Source organism: Aquila chrysaetos, chromosome 26, assembly GCF_900496995.4.
Source record: "Aquila chrysaetos chrysaetos chromosome 26, bAquChr1.4, whole genome shotgun sequence".
Taxonomy (NCBI): domain Eukaryota; kingdom Metazoa; phylum Chordata; class Aves; order Accipitriformes; family Accipitridae; genus Aquila; species Aquila chrysaetos.
In genome coordinates, this window is record NC_044029.1 from 8,198,620 (window position 1) to 8,225,469 (window position 26,850).

General features: G+C 33.7%; 1 protein-coding gene across 9 annotated transcripts in view; it reads right to left on the reverse strand.

Annotated features, from left to right (window-relative positions):
• LRRIQ1 (leucine rich repeats and IQ motif containing 1) overlaps window positions 1-26,850 on the reverse strand; it is a 114,582-nt gene that overhangs the window by 21,372 nt on the left and 66,360 nt on the right. For 6 of the 9 annotated variants that reach the window (XM_030003092.2, XM_030003090.1, XM_030003094.2 and 3 more), the window contains 3 exons: window positions 23,938-24,039; window positions 1,829-1,961; window positions 191-251 (listed from right to left, as the gene is read on the reverse strand). In XM_030003092.2, coding sequence (XP_029858952.1) covers window positions 191-251; window positions 1,829-1,961; window positions 23,938-24,039 — 296 coding nt within the window. Of the gene's footprint in view, window positions 1-190; window positions 252-1,823; window positions 1,962-13,581; window positions 13,819-23,937; window positions 24,040-26,850 lie in introns of those variants that run through there. The other 3 variants (XM_041120549.1, XM_041120550.1, XR_005931489.1) reach the window with 3 other exon arrangements.

Genomic DNA, 26,850 nt, shown 5'->3' on the forward strand with positions numbered 1-26,850 from the left:
GTTCTTGTGCTCAAACATCTTCTTCTGAGCTCCATCAATGGGTGACTTGATTGCTAAATAGAGACAACATTAAAGAATTATATTCAATCAAAAAAAATCTCCTGGTTGTTTTTACACCAAGTATGCGTTTGGAAACACCATCAAGGCATAGCTGAATTCTGCAAAATCCCACAAGGAAACAAGTTCTTACCACAAGTTGTACTCGTCTACTGTCACGTATCACAGGATCTAACTCAGGCAAAAAACGACAGCTGGGAAAAATGTAGGATAGAAATGTCAATAAATCCCACTGTACTGGGTTCACTAAAATACCTGCACAGAATCTTTTCCTGGAAACAATCCTGCTTAAGTAGAAATGATACTATTTAAATTGATTCCATGGTTAAGATGTATCAGAGTAATTAATATTAATTGATAAAGTATCAGAGTAATTAATATTAAATTTTTTGTACTTAAGATTAAAATCAATAAATCATTAACAATTAATATTGTTTATTCCAATGATAGAAAACTAATTTAAAAATATAAATGTCAATAAATGCAACCATGCATGAATTATTGCAGGTACTGACATAAATTATAGCCAAACCAGTTGTCACATTACTTTATGTAGGAATAAAATTGTTTTCAGTTACATAAACATATCAGCGGTTTATAAACAGTCTACCAGTGATATTCCAATGGAGATCAGTGGGACTTTTGCCACATTCAAAAGTGATATCATGATCTTAAAAATGTCAGTATAAATACTAGTGCATAGCACACACCTGCAGATGTAACAATAACATTTAAAAAATATATCCTTTATAAATTTCCATGTCTTCTTACTTTCAAATATCATTACATGTTCTGTTTCAGTGTTTTCATTCAAATTAAAAGTCATGGCAGTTACCTTAAACAAATACTTGGAGTGTTTCACTATTATGGAACACGACTGACAGATAAATATTTTCTAAGGAATATATGCAGCATATATTTCCTACAGTCATTGTTACAATTTAGAAATGTGGAATATTTTTCCATACAAAACATAACAACATGCACTCCATTTCATTACAAATTAAATACATTTTTAATGAAAATAAAGTTAAAATGCTTACACTAAACCCATTGCTTGCCTACTGACACCTTGTTTGGTTTTATTAGAGGTGCTTGGCATTGTGTCTACCAATGACTTCACTAAGATATCAATGGTTTACATTGAATTTATGACCAAAATATACTTACTATGTCTTCATGTTAGTTTAGGGAATGAGATTAACCTTTTCTTTAATTGTATTGATATTTTACCAGTTTAATAACCAAAATTAAATATAGAGGGAGCATGTTTACAAACATTTTACTAAGTATACTATGAAGATGTTAAAAGTTGGGTTTATGTTTTGAAGAAAAAATATAAATTTATACTATCTAGTTAAAAAGTGGGGTTTTTACTTCCTTAATCAAATCTAACAATATAGGTAATGTTACAGTTGATCTAATTACATAAAACCATAATATATACCAATACAGTTATAAAATATATGATGAATAAGCAGTTTTTTCTACACTCTTTACAATATAAAAAACACTGCATTGCTAGCATAAAGCTATGTACATATTTATCATAAGATTCTGCACTGTTTATCATTTCATTATCACTGTGGAAGAAGTATCTGTACGACTACTAAACCAGTTCTAAAGGGTACCATGTTTGGGACCCGGAAATATGGTGTACTGTCTGCTAGCTACAAAGTCATGTTTGTTTTAGAACTATTAACCTAGGTTTCACTTTACAAGATAAATTTACAATAAAAAAAAAAATCTAATTTAAAGGCAATGACCTCACCACTTCATATTTTTGGAACTGGCTGCTTCATAATCCAAAGGCTGTGTATGAAGCCATTGGTATGTAAAGTCTTTTCTCCTTTGTAATTTCTCATCTAAAGTAGTATCCAGCTGAGAAAATTCTTCTTTTTTACCTGGGGAGGAAAAAAGATACTCCTGTCTTTCATTATTATTTTAAAATATAATTTTTTTAAGATTCCCCAGATATACGCTGAGCATATTACCTTTTACAAAACAAAAAAGACAATTACTTCATTTTCTTGCAAAGTGTCCAACTGACTTGAATTTCTTCAGGTATATTTAAGAAATAGTTTGAAATTAATTTTTTGAAATTAATGGTTTATTTTCTCTTTTGGGATTAAATATTTGCCTTCTGAATAAATTTGTTTTTATTGGGAAATAAGATTCTCCTTTATTCTGAAATATATATAGAAATACATATTATACATAAATTGCTTGTCTTAGCATCTGTGAATGTCGTTTATTATGCTATTTCTATCTTTAAAAATACATATTCATTTATATTTAAAATTCTATTTACCAAGCTATAAGGTAAAAAAAAATCACCATTATATGCAAGAGTGGACGCATGGCAATCTTATTCCTCTGATCTGTCTTTTACCAATATGATTTATTAAGATATTTTAATGGCAATTTCTGATACTGGATTTCAAAGCACTTGCATACATGATACTACTTTTCACAAATTACTACCTACTTTTGGATCACAAAAGACACCCAAAGATAGAGAATAAAACAGTGACATTATGGAAAAATTCTGGAGATCTTTCAGTTTTTGGGACCATTCTGGTTGCACGGGGACATTCATAGATTAGAATAACTGTTTATCTTCTACCCTTATACATCAACTTCCTAGGTTATGTCTTTTTAGCACGTTCAACTCAAGGCTTTTATGAGACATCAGAAAACTTTTTTTTGTACAAAAGTTTTTTGTTTTTCTCTTTAATACCATTTCTGATGACACTGAGTTATCCTCCCTCTTGCTGACTATTCCTTTTTTCCTTTCAAAGATTTTTCTTTCTCTCAGTGAGTGATAGGTGAATTTAGCAGCTACTAGAAGTTGCTGAGTAAACTGTAGGAGCATGCCTGTCCTTTTGCACTTGAACCAGCAAAGAATGTAGGTCACCTCACTTTGTATCAGGTTCATTTGCCCACTATGAATGATTTAACTACCAGTAACCGTAGAGGATGGGGGGGCAGATGTCAGAACTGCCCTTGAGGTGAATGGTTTCCTCATACTCCTTATTTTAAGCCTTAGTTTTCATTCAAGTTTTGACAACATAAACTGGAGTTACATGCTATTCACCAACTCACTTTTTAAGAGGTTTGCTACATTACCTGTAGTATTTTTTAAACTAATCCTTCTGTAAAAATTATAACTAACTTTGCATAAGCTGCAAAATGTAGTTCCTCACTTGCATTTTAGCTGGCTTTGCAGTAAGCTCATTGCTTTCATCTTTTAGTTCTAAGGGATTATTGTTAAAGTGTCATAGCTTCTTATTTCATAGTCTGAAATACAAATGTCTTTTGGTTGTGCTCTCCATTTATCTTGGTATAGAGAATCTCTATTCAAACCAAATCCTTTCCTTAGGCTGAACGTGCTCAACTGCCAAACCCATAATTAGCCTATTAAAATTAGGCAAGGTCCTGGTCCAGAATATGAAGTCGTATATGTCTCGCTAGTGACTCACAGACTAGAACTTAGGCAGAAGAATTTATCCTCAGCTGATGTAAAGAACTCTCATTTACCTCCTTAGGAAGATAGAAAATGAAAAGCTTGGATGGACAGTCACTGTATCTACCCAAATGAAGTTGTGAGGGCTGACTAAAAAGGTCGAGCAGTGAACTGCTCAATCAGTGCCAAATATTAAAATATAAAGAGTCCTAATCACAGAGTTCATCACCTTCCTTGATTAAAGTGGGAGCCATTTCTTCTTTTCTAAGTTTATGATAGTGCATTCCCCTGTTGCTGGTTCAGGAGTACAGTTTTCTGACCTTTACATTTTGAAAATTTATAGGTTCAAAGTCTGCAACTACACTGGTACCCCTATAGCTCTTCAGATGAAGAAGATGCTGATTTATAACAGGAGTAAGAAACATTCTGTATGACTTCCTAAGAGCAGTCCTGGAGACTGAACCTTCTGCATATGTTCTCCAAAGAGGAATACTTCCCCAGGAAATTATCTTTAGGATTTTTCTTATCTGTATTTACAAAAAAGTTGGTCCAGTATTACCATCTTTCTCAGGAGAATTACTTCCTCCTATTAAAAGGATCAGCATTATTTATGCATTTACTCAAATGTGTGTTACCTTTTCCTCCATTAAAAGGGAAATCAATGTAGGGATTTAAAACTAGTATTAGAAGTTCATGTCTGAGTCCGCGTGTCAGTGATGGATGGTCAAAAGAAGATGCACATACAATAAGCTATGATAAAACTTAGAAAAAAAAGAATACTTTTAACTTGGCCAGTTATTTTTCCAAAACGATTGTTAATAATTTGCCTTAGTTGCAGTTTGAATTTTTGACTGAATTATGTTTGAAACACAAGTGGCTTTATTTAATAAAATTTAATTTTATTTTTGCATGTTAATTATTGAAACATTTTTGAAACAATAAAGTGACCAAGATAAAAGTGCACACAATAGGGTTTTCTTTCTTAAAACTACGTATTCTATTAAACAGAGTATTCTTGTTCCATATTAGTGTTAATAGCAGCTTTTTTTCTCAAATGGGCAGACACTGTTCAATATTTTGTTTAATAATGCTGCAGAAAACTATATTCTATTTTTTTATTTGGAACATACCCATATTCTTACTTTTTAATAGTAACATCTTTCTTTTTAATTTTTATGGAAAAATAGTATGTTATGAATTAAAACACAGCATTATCACTTTTCTATTCCACTTATGAACATCATGTGTTTGAGGATCTGTTGTAGCAGTATCATTAACATGTATTTGCTTGATAGCTTTCTTAAATTAGGGCCCTGGGTTTTTTTAAAAACCTGGACCTGATTTTGTAGAAGTACTAACACTCACAAATTCCACAGAAGTTCCAAAGAGCTGTAAGCATTCTGCATCTTTGAAATGGATCAGACCTATAATCTTTAATTGTTAAACCCAGACAACTCTTAGAATATCAAAGGAAAAAGGAATACATCAAAGGCGGCACAACTCCGTCAAAAACCAAATTAATCTCAGAGGTATTTAAAAGTATCGTACCCTCATTAGATTATCACTTCTAAGCTTTCAATCTTTTTGACTTCTTTTTACATGACACACACGTTAATAATTTAAGATTGGAATAGTCTTACATTTGGCATCAATACAGTAATGATTTTTAGGTGTTGCCAATTAATCATACACACACACACTGCACGCTTAGGCCAGATCCAACGCAGCTTTCAGGGGCACCTACTGCCATTTTCCCACAGAATTTGGGCACCTAAGTAGAGAGAACTTATTCAGTAGAACTTGGGCACCTGAAATGTCCTTGGAACGGAACATTACAGGAAAATAAATTCTCTTTTAGGTCCCCAAACCAACATGCAAACTCTTAAGAACCTGAGCTTTGGGATCCAGAAAAATGTCCTCCTCCATCTGTCAAATTTGTTTGTTGGGCACACTCTGAGACAGCACGACTCATGTTCCGTTTAAAATATGGATGCTACTTATGTACTTTAAATTAGACTATCTCTGGGTAATCCATTAAGTGAGTTAAAGGGGAAGGGGTAAGAATCTGTGAACTACTTCTGGTGAAGTGCCCTAAATTCTAGATAGAGTCAGTTTTCTTCTCATCGGTTTTTCTTCAAGATTGATGCATCTTGTGCCCTCAGCTTTAGCAGTCGGCTTTAAAAAGAGGATTGAAACATACCCAAAGGGAATAGCTTGGCATGTGGAAGATGGAAATTCAAATCTCACCAGGCTAAGGAGCACCTGAAGCCTGTTTCCCACTGCCTAAGGAGTACCTCACACCCACGTTCCCCAGTGCTAGGGCAAGTGTTCTTAACAGCAAGCCAGTATACAAAAAGGACGATGGCTACATAATGTCTAGATTCAGGGTGATCTTTCAGATTCTGCATTTTAGTTTTCAGATTCTATGCCCAGGAAACACTGATCCTGGTTGTTGTAAATCCCAGTTAGCTACTCAACTCTTTGTCAATTTATATGCAAGAGGATGCTGAGGAACCTGATTCAACACAGTGATTTTTTTTTCCAAATCTATTTGTTGATGATGGGAAGATAAAAGGTCTAACCTTAATATGTCATATGTTTCTTGAAACAGAAATGTGTGGAGAAGTCTGCAGTGTATCCAACCTTTTACAGTTAAATTTTGTGTTTAGAGGGTGATTTAATTCACTTCAAAACTTGCTTCATACAGAGTACAATACAAATAAAGTAAGAGACTAAGAAAACTAAGACCTACAATGTGAAAGAGGGGCTTGGAATTTCTTCAGCATTCTAAGTTTTCCTCTCTTAATATAAAAAATCTGTGACCAGAGTTAATTTTCTCAATATGTATTCTGGAAATGGTGCTTTTAATATAGGAATTAAGTAGCTGAGCTTGGGTATAAAATTAATGTCTATGCTATTAATACATTGAAATTTTTCTTATCTGTCAGTATTCTGGTATACATTACTGGTCAGCAATATATAATATGAGGACGTGTGTGTTTGAGTGTACAAAGTCTATAAAAATATTATTCTGAATGAAAATTTAAATTATATATACCCTGCAAGGATTTTTATAATTTATCCTATGTCTTCTATAAAGTTATGTTATAATACACATTAATAAATAATCTTGAAATCCCAAACCTAAAATCCAACTTTTTATCTCATTTTCTCCACATGTTAGTCCACAAACAGCATGGCATTATTTCTGTCACAATATGTGTAATATACACAGAACAGAAAGCAAGAACAACATAAGTAGTAACACTGCTATCAAGGCAAGAAACTGAAGAATTTGGAAACAGACAGGAAAATAACAATTAAAAAACCACAACAACCCCCCCACCTCCACCCCCCAAACCACCCAGAAACTTATAGTAGAATGTAAGAGAAATGAGAGGAATTTCTTCTCTTCCACAAAAAGTTTCACACATTTGTCAGAAGTCTACTTTGTCAGAAGTCACTAAATACACCTAAGCATTACATGCTCACAGGTATTCAGTGAATACATTTATATTAGCGATATATGTAAGACTTCAAAACAGTTGGTAGTATCATGTGGCAGTAATTGATACAGAGTTCTTTTCATGTAAAATTATAGTATCTCCAGATAATGTTTGTTCATCTACAACTCAGGTCTGGAATTTTCAGAGAGTGAAACACATACATTTTACCTTAAAAACACAGAAACTTGTTTGTGACATAGCTACACTGTACAGATTAGTTAATTTTAGATGTTATTTTTCATCTGAGTAACTTCTGACTAAATCAACTTCCATCTCTAGGACCAGAATGAATGAAATAAAAATATTTATAGCACACTAAGTGAGTTCACAGCTGAATAAAAGATGAAATAGAATTTTTTCACAAGAATACCACATCAGGTTATGACCTACAAAATTTCTTAATGCTTAAAAATGCTTTATCAATTACATCACAAGTAGTTTTGAACATGGGAGTGCTGATCAACCCACAACAGCACATCTTCCAAAAATTATAAAAGCAAATAGTGAAAGGAAAAAAATACTTCTGAGGTTTTTTTCTAAAACTTGTGCCCTTTTTCTCTTTTTACCAGGTATTTAAGATTTTTTACAGACTATAAATAAGGTCTACTATATTACTATTCCATCAGCAAACCTCGTTCTCTAACCTCTTCATCAGCTATTGTAATAATTTCCTTTTTACCACATGACTGTTCTTGACCTCACCTTCACACCATTCTTCCTTGACTGAATCCAGGTATTCACCACACTCTCAGTTAAGACCATAGTCTTTATTTTGGCTGTCCTTCTTCTCCGTTTTCACTTCTATTTTTTGCTGTCTTTTACACTGTGCTCTCTTTCTGGGTAATTAACACCTGTAATAAAGCTTCACCTACTTAGTTCATTCTGCTTTAGTGGTCACCACATTTCAGCCTGTGCTTTCTCTGTTATCTCTTCGGTGTCTCATTATTAGATTACACAAAAGCTGGAACCCTTTCACTGAGATTCCTAAACCACTGAAACTCAACAAATTTCAGCTTCTGAATCCAAGGAAAACAGGATTTCGTACTTGGGTCTTTCCATACATTATTTTCTATTTTGCTACTTGTTCCTGCCTCTGCAAAATATACCACCACCACAGTTTATCAGTAGTAATTAGTATTTATCCCTAGCTTATTGTTTATGCTCAATTTGTTCCTTTCCCTACCTTCAATGGTGTACTTTTAAGGCACCTCATTAAAGTTATTTCTCTCTATTCATACCACAATGGTGTTGATTAAGTTCTCCCAATATCTCCTGATTATTTAATCTCTTTCATTGCAACCCTCTGATCACGTAAATATATTGCAAACTACTACTCCATATTAAATCGCTTATGTCTTTTACTCTTCTTGTGAACATGGTACATTTCCCTTTGAATTGCTTTATAAGCTTCACTTTCCTGGCACTGACTTCAAGGCAGCATTAAACACTGTTCCTTCCAATTTATCCAACTTTCACAACTTTTATGGGCTGTCACCACTTTCTGTACTCCTCCATTTACGTTAAACACAATTTCTCATTTATCTTCTATAACTTTCTTCATAACAATATCAGTTTCATATCATGAAATTTCCTTAGACGTAAAACACCTTTCTGAGTTGATCTATAAACCTAAAGAAATATTTCACCTGAGGTGTGTGCAAGAAGCTCCCACACAGGCAATTGCTGATTCCATTTTTTGCTAATTTATGACTGTTCTGATCTGACTCAGGCTGATTCAGTGAATCTTGGGGTAAGAACTTGAAGATCTATTTGGGGAAAGATATAGTGATTGAATAGTGGAGGGCTAAGTAACAATAAAAATGTAAGAATAGGTTGCTTGGGTCAATTAAAAATAAGTTACAGAGATGGGAAGAAAAAACAAACAAATAGTAGTGCACCAGTTTAATACAGACCCACACTCTTTAATAAATTGTATGAGATTCCCTTGTCCACCAAATAAAGAATTATTTCTTTAAAAAAACATAAGCCAGAAAACAAAACAATATTTTGCCATTTGATGAAACTGGTTAATTTATACCATTTAAATGATTACATTTAGAGTTATGTACACTACTGTTCAAACACATTCATATCAAGGAAATATTCAGCAAAATTGGTTTATTTCTTCAGAAAGCTACAACAGTCATTTAGCACTGGAATGAAACATAAGGTTATTTATTTTAACCTCAGTGAATGACAAAGTCAATGTGAATGTTTTGCCATAGAAAAGCAGAAGAAAAAGCAGGAGAATAAACTGCATAAGCATTTGGAAATCTTAAGATTCTAATTTCTCTGAAACCTTCCAAGTTTGGATGTGCAAATATCAAGCTCTAGTGACTAAGTCTATGATTGTGCATTTATTAAATTTTTGATTAAGTGCTATATAATCACTGACTCCACTCAGTTGAAATGGATCAGCTGCTCTGGGTATTTTTTTCTGTACTAAGGCAAGTATTGAAGGCATCCAAGCATCAAACTCTTCAGCCCCAGTACGCTGGACTCTTACATTGTGGTAATAGTATAATAAACAGCTTTATTATTAGGATAGCAAGAAATTTTCATATTGGATTAATGCTGTAGTGAAAGTGAAGACAGATTCTATTTTACTCAGGAATAAATGCAAAGCAAGTGACAGCAGATAGGATGAAGAGTATACATAAAGAAGATTTGAGTATCTCAGCATCTACCTACACACAGACACAGACACACATGCATGGCTTCGTCAGGTTCCCAAAACTTAAGATAGAAGTTGCATTACAACTAAAAAGAACAGACTAACATTTCTCAGTCCAGCCACCCAAGGGCAGACTTGTTTTATGTATAGGTTGGGAAATAACAGGAAATAGCTTCATATTTGAAAAACTAAGTTGGTTCTTTCTCAAAAAACAAACAAAAAAACCCCAACCCCAAACCCCAACTCTACAAAAATGGAGAAACTACAGGGATGATATTCTACCCACATGCACACAGAGAGACGAGTTCCTGATGTAAATTACTCCTTCCTGCAATCAGCACTCTTCAAGATCCACTCAGGCTTTTACAAGTTCAAAAAGTACATAAAAAACCTTACAGCACTATGCTGTACTTTCACATTATTCTTTTCTGTTAGTCTTCTATGAACAGGGTGTTCTGTAGTCTATATACTACCTGCTTCAGCCACTCAGCACAGGCAAATTTCAACAGTGCTGCTGAGAAGTAAATTTGGAATACAGCCAAGAGTTACCTAGAGATATTTGGATAGTCAAGGCCCTTGAAGGACCAAAGAAATCAAGGAGGAGTAAAAGAATATTTTGAAATGGTATGTTCAGTGTTTCCATGCTTAGTTATCCATTAGTAAATGTAAGGAATAAATAAGATGGAAGTAGATTGAACCTATTTTGGTTATCCTTACTGCCTACACTCTCACATAATTTCTGTCTCATCACCTAAATCTGCCTGTTACAGACCCTATCTCTAGTTTTTCTCATAATCTTTGGGAATTAATAAAGTCCCTAATGATGGATGTTCTCTACGGAAAAGAGGAATGGATTTTATATTGGTCAGGAGAAAATTAAGAGATGCATAACATCAAAAATATTTTTACAGACTCTTTTGATAGATTTTATTTCTATACATTCCCAGTTCTTAAGATTAACTGACAGAATCAATCAAGAACTTGAACAGAACTGTTTAGTTGCTCAGTAATGAAACAGTATTCCCAAGCAAGAAAAGATTATCACTTCGTATGGAGTCCAAGCCGGAGGAATACCTTTCTCTAAATTCAATAAACCAAGCAAAATGATTTAAGACATCAGATCTTCCAAAGGAATTCTCAAAAAAACAAATACAAAGGAACATTTTGTAATAGCACAGGAGGTCTAACTACTATGTTGTCCCCTATCAAGAGGGCAAGAAATTCAAAATACAATAATTTTATTGAGTGTGACAACCATTAAGGTAGGTTTTGTTTGAACCGAAGGACTTAAAAGTACATGAAAGGGACAAAAAAAGTCCAAATCCAACAAAAGATTTGTTCAAAATAAAAATTTGAGGTTTTTATGTGACAAGGAAATACATAGGCCAAGTATTAAAAAAAAAAAAAGTCATCACTCAGGAGCAGCATGAAGTTAGTCAGTAAAGCTGACTTACACCACACTAATAACTGTCTCACAATTTTTATGAACAAGTAAATAAAATATGTAATTTTGTATCACAGCTTGGGAATGTACATTTAAAAAAGTCTTTATTATGTTTATTCTTGAGAATAAACATTTCTTCTAGACAGTTATCTGAATAGCACATGAACTTGTTTTTTAGAACTCACGTTCATCAACACACGTGATGTACACAAGTACCATATGTGATTGGCACTTATCAACGCAGAGTAACACTGAAAGTGAAATAATGAAATTATTGTATTAATGTCAATATGCAGTTCAGTTATGAATATCTATGAATTGGTTATCTTCTCTATCTATTACATATACATATAATTTTCAATTTAAAAGTGTTTTATTTTGTGTAGGTGAAACTGTTTCTGGCTTACTTTCTGATGTTGACTTGAAATACCTGTTGGTATTTGATGAAGGTACTGTGACAACAATTCACAGCTTTGTCAGTGCAGTAATGCATAACAGCAGAACTGCTCTACATTGTCAAATATACACACAAAGCCTACACAGACTAAGCGCAAGGCTGCTGTTTAATTTACTTTATAGTAAAACCCAGAGGTACCACTGAAGATCAGGCCTGTCATTATGCCAAACATTCTATAAACAAAGCTTGATTTAATGCTCATTGAATTAAATGGAAAAAAAGTCTCAGATAGACATGGTTCTTTTTCTTAAAACTACATCTAAAGTGAGTTAATCCCCAAGCGTGTACAATTCTTATATATTTATATCCAGCTTAAAAATAACCATAAATACTAAACTTATGAATGACTATAAATAAATATAGACATAAAAGTACTAATTCTTCTTCTTAAGTTATACTTAATTGGTTGATACATCATGGAAGAAAATAAACAATACAAAATTCCAGTGTCTTATGGATCTATTAAAAAAAAAAAAAAAGGAATTCCATTTGTAAAGAAGGACAGGTAAAAAAAGCAAAACAAAACCACAATTTGCCTACAAGTTGCCCCAGGTTAATTCTTAATTCATATGGCTCAAAGACTTTAGTATTTTTATAGATTTCTTGATTAATTGGACTGAAATTTTCAGCTTGTAAACACATGAAAAATGCAATAATTGAAACACAGTATATAATTTTAGAGAAACCAACACATATTCAAGAGTATTTAGCCCCACGGGTATTGAACTGACTTAATTATATTGATTTTGGATCAGTTATAGTTACAATGGCACAGTTTTTTTCTATCCATGCAGAGAAGATTTGAATGATTTACCTCGCTGAATGAAGAAATCAAGAGCTGAAAAAAGGAATAAATTAGCCCTGACTCCTCCTGTTCTTTTATAGAATTTTTAGACCTTTATTTAAATTCTTTTAATGAGAAAATGAGCAAAACAAAAACCCTAGTTCTATTACTGAACATAATTTAATCTCCCTTAAGCTTGACTGTAAATATTTTATTCTTAGAGTAGGTGTGTTTAAATTAGTTTCTTTTTTACTAAACTTTTCAGCTAAACTTGCTACCAAACTCTCCAACTCACTGACATATACATATATATTTCTATGTACATATATACAAAATGTATTTGAAAAGGAGGGAATAAGTTAAATACCATGATGACTTTAAATAGGTGAATTTGCCACATGTGCATTCTGTTTATATTTGCAATCGCTTTCAAGACAGCCATAACTAATTAACTTAAAAGTGTAATTTGTTTTACCTGTTGCCTAACAACAGGTAAAACAGTTGTCCATTCCTATCTTTGCTTGTTTGCAGTCAGTTATCTAAGCCCCTGCAAACAGTACAAGAACTTACAGAGCATTAAGGTCTGATCCAGAAAGGAGTGAAACCCCATAAATTCCAATTAGGTAAGCAAACTCCCACTTGAGATCAGGGAACTTCAGTAGCTAATCTTATACTATTTACTCCAGAAGAAGGGAACAGATGATTATATTATGAGTTTTACAACCTTATAGACTAAATTAGGCTATTAAAACGGTATTACCTTACACAGGAATTTGTCTAAAAGATAAAAAACCCCATGATTTAAGTGGCTAAACCAAGATTTTACTTCTACCGTAACAGTCACTGTCATGAAGATGAACAAACAGCATTTCATTGCCAAGCCTGAATGTAACAAGGAAATACCCGCTTTTTGCCTTGTATTGCAGAACTTGTTTTATAAGAAAGATTTTAATATAGTTTCCTTTTCATACAAGATATAACAATTTTAACACAAAGTAATGAGTGAAAAGGCGAACAGAATTGTTTAAAACAGCTGAAGAAATAGAGAATTATTAAATGGTAATATTTACAGAAAAGTTTTTAATTTGACTACAAAAGTGAGCACAGAGCATTATTTTGTTCAGCAAGATTTTTCTGCTTTTCTGAAAAGCTAAATACATTGATTAGAAACAGTATGTTAGAGGTAGTGATACAGAGGCTAGAGAAAGATATATGTATCTGCAATAAGAATACAAAAAATGTATTTAAGTAAATACAGAAACTTGTCTGCAACTTGTACCACGGTTCTTCAAACTCTCTTTCAAATCTTTGAACTTCTCCATATTCTGGTTCAGTGAATTCATCAAGGGATATTAAAACTGGAGAAATGTCTGAATAGCATCATCATCCTCAAGGCAGTCAGGTCAACAGACTCTCCTTCAGGATTCTGGCTAGAAGAGGAGGAAAACAGGAGAAAAGAATGCAATGATGTAGCAAAATAGTCACTAAAACCAAGATATCTAATTTTCAATGATATTTAGAAAGTCTTAATTCTACTCACCTTCTCCTGGATTCCAAACAGATTCTTCAGCTTGCACCTGACTAGTCCTGAATAACTACATCTCACGTGCTCTGGGTGCTCAACAGTAGTGTTTCCTTGTGCAACTGTATTAATTATGCAATGAAAAAAGGGGATTTTCCCCTACTATTTCTATAAAGAACAAACATATTGTTGATGGGAAATCATAGAAATAATATAACACCTTCATAGGGGAAATAAAACAAATTTCAAAGTAAGGAATTAGTATGAGGCATGGATAACATGCATGCTTAGTAATATAGTGAAATAGTAGTAACTATTTGTACAAAGGTATGAAAACCAAAAATCCCCAGCAGCTATAACTGTGGAAGAAGCAACTTTTAAAATTTATTCCAAGTAAGCTTTTAGAAATATTTCCATTTGCAATAAATGAAGGATGTTTGAAAGAGAATTTTGAATACAGTGCACACAACTCGCGTAGTACGATGACAGCCTATGCAGTGTTTTAGCATATGTAGACCAGACTACAAGTAGAGTCTGACAAAACCTAAGAAGGCAGACCTGGCTAAGAGTCAGGAGTCACGCTTATTAAATTGAACTCTCAGGGGTATCATGCAATCAGAGGTCACAATCGAGGCAACAGAAGCAATGTCACGATATCAGAGAAAGGGCCAATTCAGACCTGCTCCCTGACAGGCAGTGAGGTCACGGCTTGCGGCAAATAACTGTATTAAAAGGGAATATTCTCTGCACACTTTTAGAACTGTCATCTGAACAAACAAAGCCAGGTCATTGGTAGGTTAAATCAGACCTTTCTGCCTTAGTAGCACATAGCTTCCTTTCTTTTTACATTCACTACTAATTTCTCAATTACAAAATATACATCAGCTACTAAAGCAAATTCTCAGTAAATTTAACTTTGAAATACACAGTAGTGTTTAAATTCCCCCGTTTTAGAAGTTAAATTCCATCTTTGACAAAAGATATCCCTGGTCTCTTCATAGTCTGAAAATGACTAAGCTTGCTTAGAAAACAATAAGCATGCAAGAGCTTTAGGGAAATGACTTTCCATAGTCAATTTCTTAGTAACCCTGATACTCAATCTGCATTTAGAAACCACTAAAAAAATTGAAGTTATTAATAATCTGCTTGCTTAATGATGATTGTGAAAGTGAAATAAAGTTCTTCTTTTGTCTGGCTACTTGGATTTCTTTATCTCATTACCTGGACTGTGTTATCTACAACATTCTACAAATGTAGCAATTTATGAAATTATAAGCATGTTGGATTAGTTAACCTGACAATAAGCCTGCTTAGGAAGAACTATTCTAGACTGTCATGTAAATAAAATTTTATTACAAAACATTATCCCTGTATGCAGCCTTTCTTAAGAATATGAGAAAAAATATGAGGAAAATTCAGTATTTCTTCCTTTTTTATACACATAAACCAGGTAGAATATCTGCAGTGCATACGTCAAACCGGCACAAACCTACGAATTTCAAACAACGACTAAAATGTTTCTGTATTGCACATGGTAAGAATAGAACTGTAAAGTTTTGAAGTTGGAAGATGTACATTATAGAAATAACACAGCACGGAAGTTACACAGATATCACTGCATGATTTTACATTTCTATTAAAATATTTGAGTTATTTGCAATTCCTTGTAAATTCATCTAAGTCTAGCACACATACTAATTTATAGATTACAGGAAACTTGTAAAAGGTATAGAACTTTGCTATAAGAGTTAGTACTGAACAGCATAAAATTTTTAATACCTAGATTTCAATTTTAGAGTCATGTTTTAATGTTTTGCTTGAAAAATGTTGCACACTACCAAAATATATTATGTATTTGAACCACAAGGTTATTAGTTATAAAAAAGAAAGAGACTTAAATGTGTGTTTAATATCAAACACATGAAAATGGCCTTTTTGGAATGCTGTAGATCTCTGACCTCATTAATAGCATTAATTCTCCATAACACCATAGTTCCCATTACAGAATAGGAAAAAAATAATTCCTCTATCAGAAACTTTAATCAATTATATTTTCAAATCAATGAAAAGCTCTGGGGTGAAGGCCTTCCTTTAATTCACCACTTAAAATATGCAGAGGTATTGCTATTAGAATGTATAGCTACAGGAAACATTTCTTTAATTGTGATTTAAAATGTATCATGTTGTCGAACTGAAACAAGATTTCTACCTATAAAATGTTTTTTAAGAATACATTATATTCCTTGTTCATAGCTCCATACCAAATGGAAATTCTTTTGCAAGATGAACATTTGTGCAATGCAACAGTCATGATACTTTTATGGACACAGAACATACATTTTCTGTGGCCTATGTTAAAACACCATTTGCATACCAATATGATTTTAATGCTTGAAATACTCACTTTGGAAAATGCTTGAAATATATCTCAAAATGCACTTTTAATGACCTCTTCATTAGCAATTGTTTTTTTGAAGTATAAAAAGAGTATTGAGTATTGTTCAGTAAAAGCAAAACAAATAAACAAACCACCCCAATATTGACTACAGTCCCCAGACATCCAAACAGATGGCAACAAATTCAACAATTACTTTTAACTAGACATACTAAATCCAAGTGCTGTAACACTTTATTTTAGAGGAATGTAGCCAAACCTATTCTCCCTTACCCCCTCCAACCAAATCCATTTGGATTTAACTTGTTGCTAAAATTATCTGTCTTTTGCACTCTAAGACCTGGGTCACAACCTTACTTAGGGACAGGAAATAGTTATCAGGTCATTGAATGGTCAAATGAAAAAGGATTTGAAATGCTTCGGTACTCAGGGGTCTATTCATCCAAAATTATTGCCTTATGTAGTATCAAAAGCTGTGAACGCGGAGTCAACTTGTTTACGTGTACATTGGCTGAGATGCAGATATCTACGCTACCTAGCTTTTGGACATAAAATGTTAAGGAAAGGAGAAAAAAGAGAGGCAGAATCTCAGAAGATGCAAATAAAACTATCTGCACTATAGCGCTACCTTATTCAACAATGAGAAAAACTGGTTTTCAACCTCTGCCTGATGACATTTCGCGTGAAATCTCATTCCCACTGAAGTCATCATTGGGTAGTTATTAGCAAAAAGCAGTAAGACTTTTTTTTTTTTTAATTATGCACAGTGGCTTTTAGGTCAAAGATTGGTAAACTACAATGCTATGAAAGTACAGGTGATAGCCTACACACTGTATAAAATCCAAGTTTTGGAAGTTTATTGGAACAAACAAACACCTTGTCTAGCTCAGAGACCACATTTAAGTCTGATGCACTTAAAGTCTTGATACCACCACAAATTACAACAGTCTGCAGAACAGTGGAGACGTGAGCACAGAGATAATACACAGGCAGGTGAAATATGTGGTCAGAAACCTTTAACATGTGAATACAGGAACCCTGAAGACTGGAACCACAATGAGAATTCATAACATTAAGTTGGTATGTACCTATGGCAAATACCTCCTGTGTTTGGGAACTTCAGGCAAATAGAAAATCCTTTTTTTTTTTTTTAGTTGAAACTGAAAGGCAAGAATATTACTAAAACCGTCATATGTCTAGATCATTTATAAATATTCAGACACTGAAGTGCACTGCATAAATGCACATAAATGATGTTTTACATATTTATTTTTAAACATATACCATCATTTCAGTATTGCTTCATTCCACGAATACTGAAAAAATCCTACAGTATCATTGATGGACAGGAGGCTAGAAAATTAGGCACAGATTTTATTTTTTAGTTTTATTTTATAATAAGAAACTGGGCCACTAGAACTATGTAACTGAAGCTTGAGTGCGTGCACTGTAAGGCCCCTGCAGTCTTTTACAACTTTTCAGCGTACCGCTGTTGTGAACTGGGTTTGCACTCTGCCAGCAGAGCAGCTCTGACCCATGGAGAGCACTCCTTCAGATCAACACTGCCTCAGGCTTTACTGCTTTCTCCAAGAAGTCTTACATTTCAGGCATCAAGTTGAATTTCTTCTGGAGATGATTAACCCAAACCCATGACAGATTTTTTCCAAGATATCCAACTCCTTATGTTTATTTTATCCTGGCTCTTTTTGGATGTACTGGACACAAGTAACCTACTCATTTTACATGTTAAAGGGCTGGTGGAGAGCCATTAATTCCTTAAAATGAGAAAATATTTCAATGCGAGAGTTCTGTTGTGTGAGCTCAAACTAAATAATAAGAAACAAAGCCATAGAATTCTGATTTTAAAAGATAGATCCCCTTCCACACTACAGGTTTCTGTAATGCATTTTCAACACATTTCAGGACAGATCTTACATTCTCTGGAAATGCATTATTCTGTCATTTTTGTCAGTGCCGTATGGTTTAGAAACCATCTCTAATGTGGCATACAAATTTAAAGCCTGGGAGATATGTAATAACTGCATTTTACTGTAAACATGGCAATTCAGCTAGTAGAATTGCAGCAAGGCCAGATTTAGAATGTGGTTATTAATCCTTTTCAGACCACAGCTCAACAGAAGATAACTTAATTTAGAAATAGATGTTTACAAACAATGCGCTTCCTGGGAGTTGATGCCATTTATATTATGCCATTGAAAATAGCTAATTTCTAAAAGACAAAAACAGCTAACACAAGTTATTAGCTATAGTTTAATGTCTTTTTAAATGTTCTTTAAAGAACAAACAACAAAATATTTAAAGTACAGAAAAAGATGAATATTAGCATTCTACTCTCAGTGCCTTCTCTTAACTCTCATGCAGATATTTAAAAGCATCAGTGATTTGAATCAATATAAATTCTATTTAATTACCACATATACTTTTTCTTCAATGTATTCATATTTCGTAACACAGAAAATCTATGAAACTATGTCGATCGTTATGTAACAATATTTTAATGAGCTCACATAATTAATTCAAAGGTAACCTTAAATTACCACTTTCCAAAGTCTCAATTTCACATTTTTAATTAGCACTAGTAATAATAATCTATAAGAATGTTTTGCAACATTTTTCACTTGAGACTACAAGGAGTTTCATAATTGTGATCTATCAGAAAGCTGGAAAACAGACGACTTTAAACGGATCCTTGATGTTTATCTTCCAATCATATGACATAATCACAAGATCATTTTACCTCTTATTCTTGTTCCAATATGAAAAATAAATGTTATTTCTACTGACAATTTAAAGAGAAATGAATAAATATTTCCATAATTAAAAGCCACCTGAGAAAGCATAATCTGTTCATTATCAAATTTGTATTGGTGAAATCTGTCTTAACATTATACCCATTACGTTTTCTTTAGTCACCAATGAGCATAAAATGACAGGAAATACAGTACTGCCAATCAGAACTACAGGTTCCCAAACTACAGTAAACATATCTTGACAACATAGTCCAATGCATTTTTAATATAGTTCAACTTCCTGGCATTGGTCACTGTGCACATGCCTGGGTGACATCAAGTTGTATTGTTTCCACTTCTTTGAAGTGTATGGTATAGATGTGCCACTGATGGACATGGATATGACTGAAAATAAATGTACCATATGTGCCAATAAAACACCTAATCTACTTAATTAATTAGAGCACAGACTATGAAATTCAGAGAAACTGAGTGAATCATATCCAAATAATATTCGGATAGTTTGATTGGACTCTCAGTTGACTTACTGCATTCTTCCAACTTGCTCTACAGATGGCAATCCAGCTTCCGATTCCACTGAACAGAAATTATTTGGATAACCCACCAAAATTCTTGAGGTAGGTGGATTAAAGAGGACCCCAAAAGATATGTACTGTTCCCAAAGCTTGTAGCAAAACAGTGTGCTAGGCCTCGGGGCCCCCTCTTTAGTTCTGAGCTGCTGTACCAGGACAAAGCACTCACCCTGCTGGATGGAAAAGTAGGTATCCTTCCTCTGTGTAAATGAAATTACAGACCCTGTAGTTACAGAGCCACAGCTGGCAGAGATGCTCTGTTACACATTCAGCCAGGACTAATTGGAACTTCCCAAGAAAAGCGGAGTCAAGGATAGATTTGTCCTTCAATTCCTGATCTGTTTTATCCAAAACAGTCAAGACTATTTTACATTATGTCAATAACTGAAATAGCCTCCAGACAAGAGGAGAAGCAGTCATAAAGCTTTCTAAAAATATGCTTTGCTGTAAAATAGGAAACGATGAAAATTATCTGTGTTCCTTATAACATTTCCAAAATTTTGAGATCGTTGAAATGTCACCATCTACAAAACACACAAAAGTCTCCCGGAATGTTCATTAAAACAGTAAGCAAGCACATTTTGTTTGTCAAGTAACTGGCACTAACTGAAACTCAACAACCATGCTGGAACCATAACCCTATCACACCAAAAAAAGCAGTGGAATATACATAATCCCAGGAAACATCCAGCAAATCATCAGAAGTGAAAGTACATCACATCAGGCTGAAGACACTTGTCTTCAGGTTTTTGATCAGGCTCTAGCTTCTTAAGAGAAGCAGTAAACACATATTTACACTTGCATATTCTGTGGCTTACTTTACAACCTACTGAAGTTAATGTCACAATATATAATTATGGTTCAAAAATATGATTTATATAAATAATAGTTTTAATGCATCTGTATTATACAATGACCACATGCAATTAAATTAATTTTAAAGTAACTGAAAGAGCACTAGACAGAAAGCATTAGGATTACAAAACGCAAGTTGATACTACAAATTACACCAGAGAGTAATTGTTCATAATTTACTTTCCTTTCAAAATATACAAATGCAAAAGCATAAGTGCTATGCTTATTGAATTAATCCACCTACTTATACTCATGGTATATGCATATCTATTTGTGTGTGTATACGTACATGTATTGTATGTATATGTATTGACACATACACATATACACAGACACACACACATATATACTAACACACATTTAATTACATTCCCATGGTTCGTGCCTTCGCATGTTGCTTCTATTTTTAAATGGTAAGTTCTTGTGTGCTGGAACAATGTGTCCTCATGCTGTTGATGAAGTCCGTAATACAAAGGGGTTTGTCTCTTGACTAACTTGTGTGCTATTGTGATACAAATGTGAAATGATGGTCCCCTGTGGGGATTTTTATGTCAGTGAGTAAAGCATGATGACTCTGCTAAAATTTAATAAAAAGTTCCTGTGTCACTCAAGTTTTGAAAATATATTTTCCTACAATGTGTATGTCAAATTAGAGATATGTGAATTGGCCCATGGGATTAAAGTTATGCACAAGTTTTCAAAATTGGATATCAACATTTTGCATATCAGCTCATTGCAACTTTTGTAACAGGAAAATAGTTGAATATTGCATCAACACTATGCCCTTACTATGTTTAGATATTCCTTTATGGATGCTGCATGATATAACACTGTCAGTATGATGCAGTAGCTTAGATGAGAAGGCAAATTGTGACAGAATATAACCTTTATCTCAGAAACACACAAGCATCAGATATTAAGCTCATTCCTTTTCACTCTTTATTTTTATACCTCTTATTTTTTTATTCCTTTTTGTCTTATTTATATTTTTAAACACAAACTAAAGACACGATGAAGACAAAAGACATTCATCATACATTTTAACTAGGTTACCTCTTAAATATTCACTACCATGATGTGTTCTAGTTTGAAAATCTAAAACCGTTCTAATTGTTTCACTTCCGAGGGCTTCCCCTTTAAAAAGTAGTGCTTCTGTTATTTAACAGATAACACATGTGTACTTGCTGTTGATGCTATGGGTTCTCCCCCCATTTCTCAATTTAAAGAAATAAAGCAGGAATATTTAGAATGTGGGGTTGGTTTTTTTTTAGATTTATTTAGTGGTTTATGAAGGAGATGGATTGGAGTTCAAATTTTCTACCAGAGCACTGACTACCAGTCTGTGAAGGTAAAAGTGTTTGAATGGAGGAAGTTTATTTCTACCATGCAATGGACTGGTCTGTGTTCTCTCTTGACTTAAAATATGGTGTCCACAAAATTTATGAATACAGAGTGAAAACATTCCACCTTCTTGTTATAGAAAGAACTCCTATCACACAACAGACCCAAAGAAATCTATTCCAGGCAAAAGAGGAAGAAATGGTCAAAAGGTGAGAGAGGGGAAATAGGAAACAAGCTTTTCCGTGAGTGAGGGAAGAAATGACTGCTAAGACAACTCTGTGAAATTATCATGCAGGTGCTTTGCTTTGTAGTAGGTAACATGCAAAGGGTTACCAAATTGTAAATTTAGAAACTCTTAGTTCTGTCTGATGGTATCTCACCTACACATAAATAAATGCTCTTTGCTGCACTCTGGCTTCTAATTCACAACCTAGTGTTTTCTGGCCATACCATCTGAAGTAGCAATGTCTCAGGTAGAAGGACAATTTTATATTCTGGTCAAGCAGAACAGTATTGCTTGCCTTCTTGAAGGCTCAGCAGATTGCATGTAAGCACCCAATAAAAGATTGCTGAAAAAAAATCTCAATTTATTAGCTGGCCAAAGGAGTATAATGGTCCTTGAAATGAAAGATAAACAGGAGTGCCACTGCAGTGCTTGCCTTTTGATAGGTAATCTGCTATGGTGCTTTCTCTCCATGTATTCAAAAAGTAATTTCAGTAATATTTAGAATGCATACATTGGCTTTCCAAAATGAAGGGAAACGTCTCCAGGCAGGAACAGATAAATCGGTGGTGGGAAAGCTAGGCTGAACCTACACTGACTTTAGGGTACCAAGCCTGGGATCAAGCTTCTCTCTTTAACATGGTTTGGAACATTCACACCATTGCTTGTAGCCTTGGGCATCCAGTGTTTTGCAGGCAGTCTGCATGTCCTATTTCTTCAGCATATGATGCATTCTGGCATATAAGCATATGCCACAGGAACAGATATGAGAGACTGGGAATGCTAAGTCAGGCACAGTATATACAGATTCTCTATATTCTAGGTAAATTCATGGTTGGATCCAAGGCAAGTAATAGTGCAAATATTTTTCCTCATCAGAATTCACCAAGAATTGTTTCCAACCAAATTTGAGAATGGGCTGATCAATGTGAAGCAAATCTGGACTTTCATATAGCTAGGTTAATTGACTGAATTGCAGTTCAGGTATACTCTGACTGATTGCACACTTGTCTCAGGTTCTAATTTCTATCCTCATTCAGTGAATGTTAATATAGTATTATTATTTTGGATTTTACTTTGTGGGAATGGGAATAAATCAGATAGCATATGGCTATGTCTTTGAAAAAGATAAAAAGAGGTGACAACTTTCTGAGCACACTACGGAGTTGCAAAAGGAATCAAAACAGTCTAAAAACAATGCCTCTGGAGATGCTCAGCTTCTTACAACAAAGGTATTTTACATAGACTTGGCCTTATTCTAATTGTACTGAAACCAAGAAGAATTTTAACATGAATTTCAACAGTAAAAGTGCTACATCAGTATTTAAAAGTTTTTGGAAAGCCAATTTTATATTTACATGCTGAAGATTCTTTTCTCGTCTTCTGTCAAATGGTGGGGTTTTAGGGAATATTTATGAAAGCAGCGTCCTAAAAGAATGGTAATGATTGTCAGGAATTAATGGCTAGCTTGAGAAAAGGTGACAATGAGGCAATGAGATGAAGAATTTGAAGTGATATTTCATTCATAAAATTTTATTCTAGTGCTTTCTATATTATACCTCTGTGACATGCTTTGATGTTTTTTATGATGATTATTTTTATGATGAAGATTTAATAATAATAATAAATATTATAGGCACCAGTTCATTATGAATTCATCTCTAGGAGCACTCCCAACCCTCCCCAATGAATTGAAATTGAAATGTTTCACTGCTGTAACTTGAGATAGGCAGGAACAGATAAGGACCTTAAACTCCTGCCGCCTTCTATTTGTGCATAGTGTTTTACATTTCATGTAGGCTTGCTTGAAAGACATTACAAGATATATAGGCTTATATGCATAGAGATAAAGTGAAATACTTGTTCATACCTTCAAAGTAACCAGCATTTATAGGCTGTGTCTTCCTTGGTGGTTTCACATGGAGATGTTTATTTTCATTGTTTTTGAACAACGCCAGGCGCACAGCTGGGTCTAGATGACAAGAACAAGTTAAAATCAAAGGTCAGACCTGGCTCATTCATTCCTTCAAGCAGTTTTTCACCTTTTAGCCACTTAATAAATGAAAATACCTTTAAAAGTAGGTTTTATATTCACAAAGGATTACACTTTGTAAAATAAAGCAACATAAATACATGTGCAACTGAGAATCAAAGTCACTATTTTGCAGGATTTTAACACTTGATCTTTTAGCTAGCTCATCTCCAAATTAAAAATAAATTCTAAAGCATATATTTTCAGAAAATATTAAAAATACTTGGTTTTAAAGCTTGAAATTGAAGCAGAAATATTAACAGAATATATGCCAAGCACTGTTTCCAAAAGCTTTGGTTCAGAATTATTCAGCACTCTAAATCAAGTCATTTACACCTAAAAAATGTTAACAGGAGACAGTTTATTTTTTGAGGCTAAACTTGCAGATAATAAGCTAAGCTTCTTCCATGTCCAATCCTTATTGAAATAAAAAATACTCCAAAAGTCATAGACTCATCTATATGGCACAATATGAAATCTTGATTAGTTTCATAACTGTTATTTTGAAAACTTTGCAAAGCAGCAAAGATGAGTACAGAATTGTATATAAATCTAGATAATACATGTTCCTAGACTGGTAAAAGATATAAAAGTTTAATTAACAAAAGCTAAACTAATGCAAAACCACACAAGTCAGGAAAGGTGATTTTCATGCATTATTTTTTATGTGAAGGAGGAATTGTTTGCTTGACATAGGAGGAAAGTAGGAGTTTAAGAGAAACAGTGGGTTAGAAAGAATGTGAAAATCCTATGCACAGTGCAGAATAAATCAGCCAGTTATTAAAAAAAAAAAAAAAAAAAAAAAAGACTGAGAAGAATGTAGAAATGAAAGCAGATACATAATCATGAGCAAAAGTATATAGGATTTTGTAGGTATGACACTGAGCATGATAACAAGAGTAACAGAAAGCCAAAGGAAAAATCAAAGAAATATGTTTCACATGGTTAAAAGAAGACAATAGCACAAGCAGACAAATACACTCTCAGGAATATCTAAGAAACAATGAGGTAGAAGAGGTTTGTCTACAAAGGTACCTACAAACTGTCAGAAAAGGGTAGAAATTAATAAAAATAAAGAGGGGAAACAGCAATAGAACTTAGCAAGAAAGTAAATATGGCAAGGAAAGGATCTAAATTTTCACAAAGAATGCAAGTGTAGCAAAAATGAAAATGTGAGACACTGAGAGAACAGAGCAGGGAAACAGAGGAGATGGAAAGACTCAAAGAGCATTGAGACAGAATAAATTTACGTGACTATTTATGTCTGATGCTTCATTTTCATCTTGTTACATGACCTTGGTGTTTACTGACAGAGTTTATAAGAGCATCTATAATACTGCAGCAAAGTAAGTAGCTTTTTTGGGGGGTTTCCTTATTTATGGAAATAAAGGATCAGAATGCCCTGTTAAGTCAGTGGACAATTTCTCGTGAAGTTTAACAGCAATTTATAAAGTCGGTTTTGACTAGACCTCTATATTTGCAGTAGACGCTTCAGTTACAAACTAATGGAACATAAAGGGATCCCAAGACCTCCACTTTTTCTCAGATAATGCTCTCTTGACACAAGCAAGACGACGCAGACATACTGTATCTTTGCCTTATAAGCCCGGAGAAGATCTCTAATGGGGTGTGGATACTTTGAGAGATAATGGATTGACAAAACACGTCAAAATGTTATGGTATTCTTGGTCAGCCCACACTGCAGCAGCATTTTGGTTGACAGAATGTTCTTAGTGGTGGTAACCTCTCATGAAGCAGCAAACAACTAACGAAGGAATCGTGGAAAATACGGATGGAAGTAATTTAGGCCATGCCTTCTTCCCAAGGCAGAATCAGTGATACCTTACACTTTGTTATCTCAAATTGTCTAGAAGAACCTCTCTCATCTTGTTGTATGATGATTATAGCTTCCAGATTAACCCAGAGAATGTCAGATTTAAAGTAATTTTAACCCACTTTTACTAACTTAAGTATAAATCCAATGAAATGACCCAAGAAGCACAATAAATGATTATTAGCTCCATTAGTTTTAAAGGTAGATAATTAGAATGACTCTGATAATGGGACCATTTTATTCACAAACTGGATTACCAGGTTTGTAGATATTTTCACTTTGCATAGATGGATGAAGGAGCCCTATTTTAGCATGCTTCCCAACTCAAAAATAAATTTGTAGCAACCTAGTGTTCTTCAGGGTAGCAAATGTTTGGGGCAGTAGATCACAGTAAGATTTGTGATAAAAATATCTTGAAAGAGTAATACATTGTATTTCAAAAGTTCTTTCTGAAATTTTAAGTAATAGAAGTTATAAAAAATATTTTAAGTATGAATTATTGTGTTTTCTATAGTTGTAAGATACATAGCCATATGACTACTATACATAAAAATGTACAGAGTAAAATTTTTTATAATTACAATTTTTCCAACATTCAGCATACAGTGTTGATACGATAGTGTTGATAAAAATACTCCTAACTTCTTCTAGCTTTATGCTAGTTACAAAACCAGTGTCTTTCTTCAATAGAAAGTGACCAAAGTAACAAAACTGATGAAAACCTCTTAAAACAAAATGCTATTGAAGATTTCCAAACTATTTTTGATTAACTTAAAATAATTCTTGAAATAAGGCACTTTTTCCCTATATGGGTCTATTGAAATTGTTCCAAAATGTTTTAAAAATGTCATCTTCCTTAATCCAGCCTCCCACCCAATCCTATGAAAACTCCAACCAGTCCAAAGTTAAACTATACC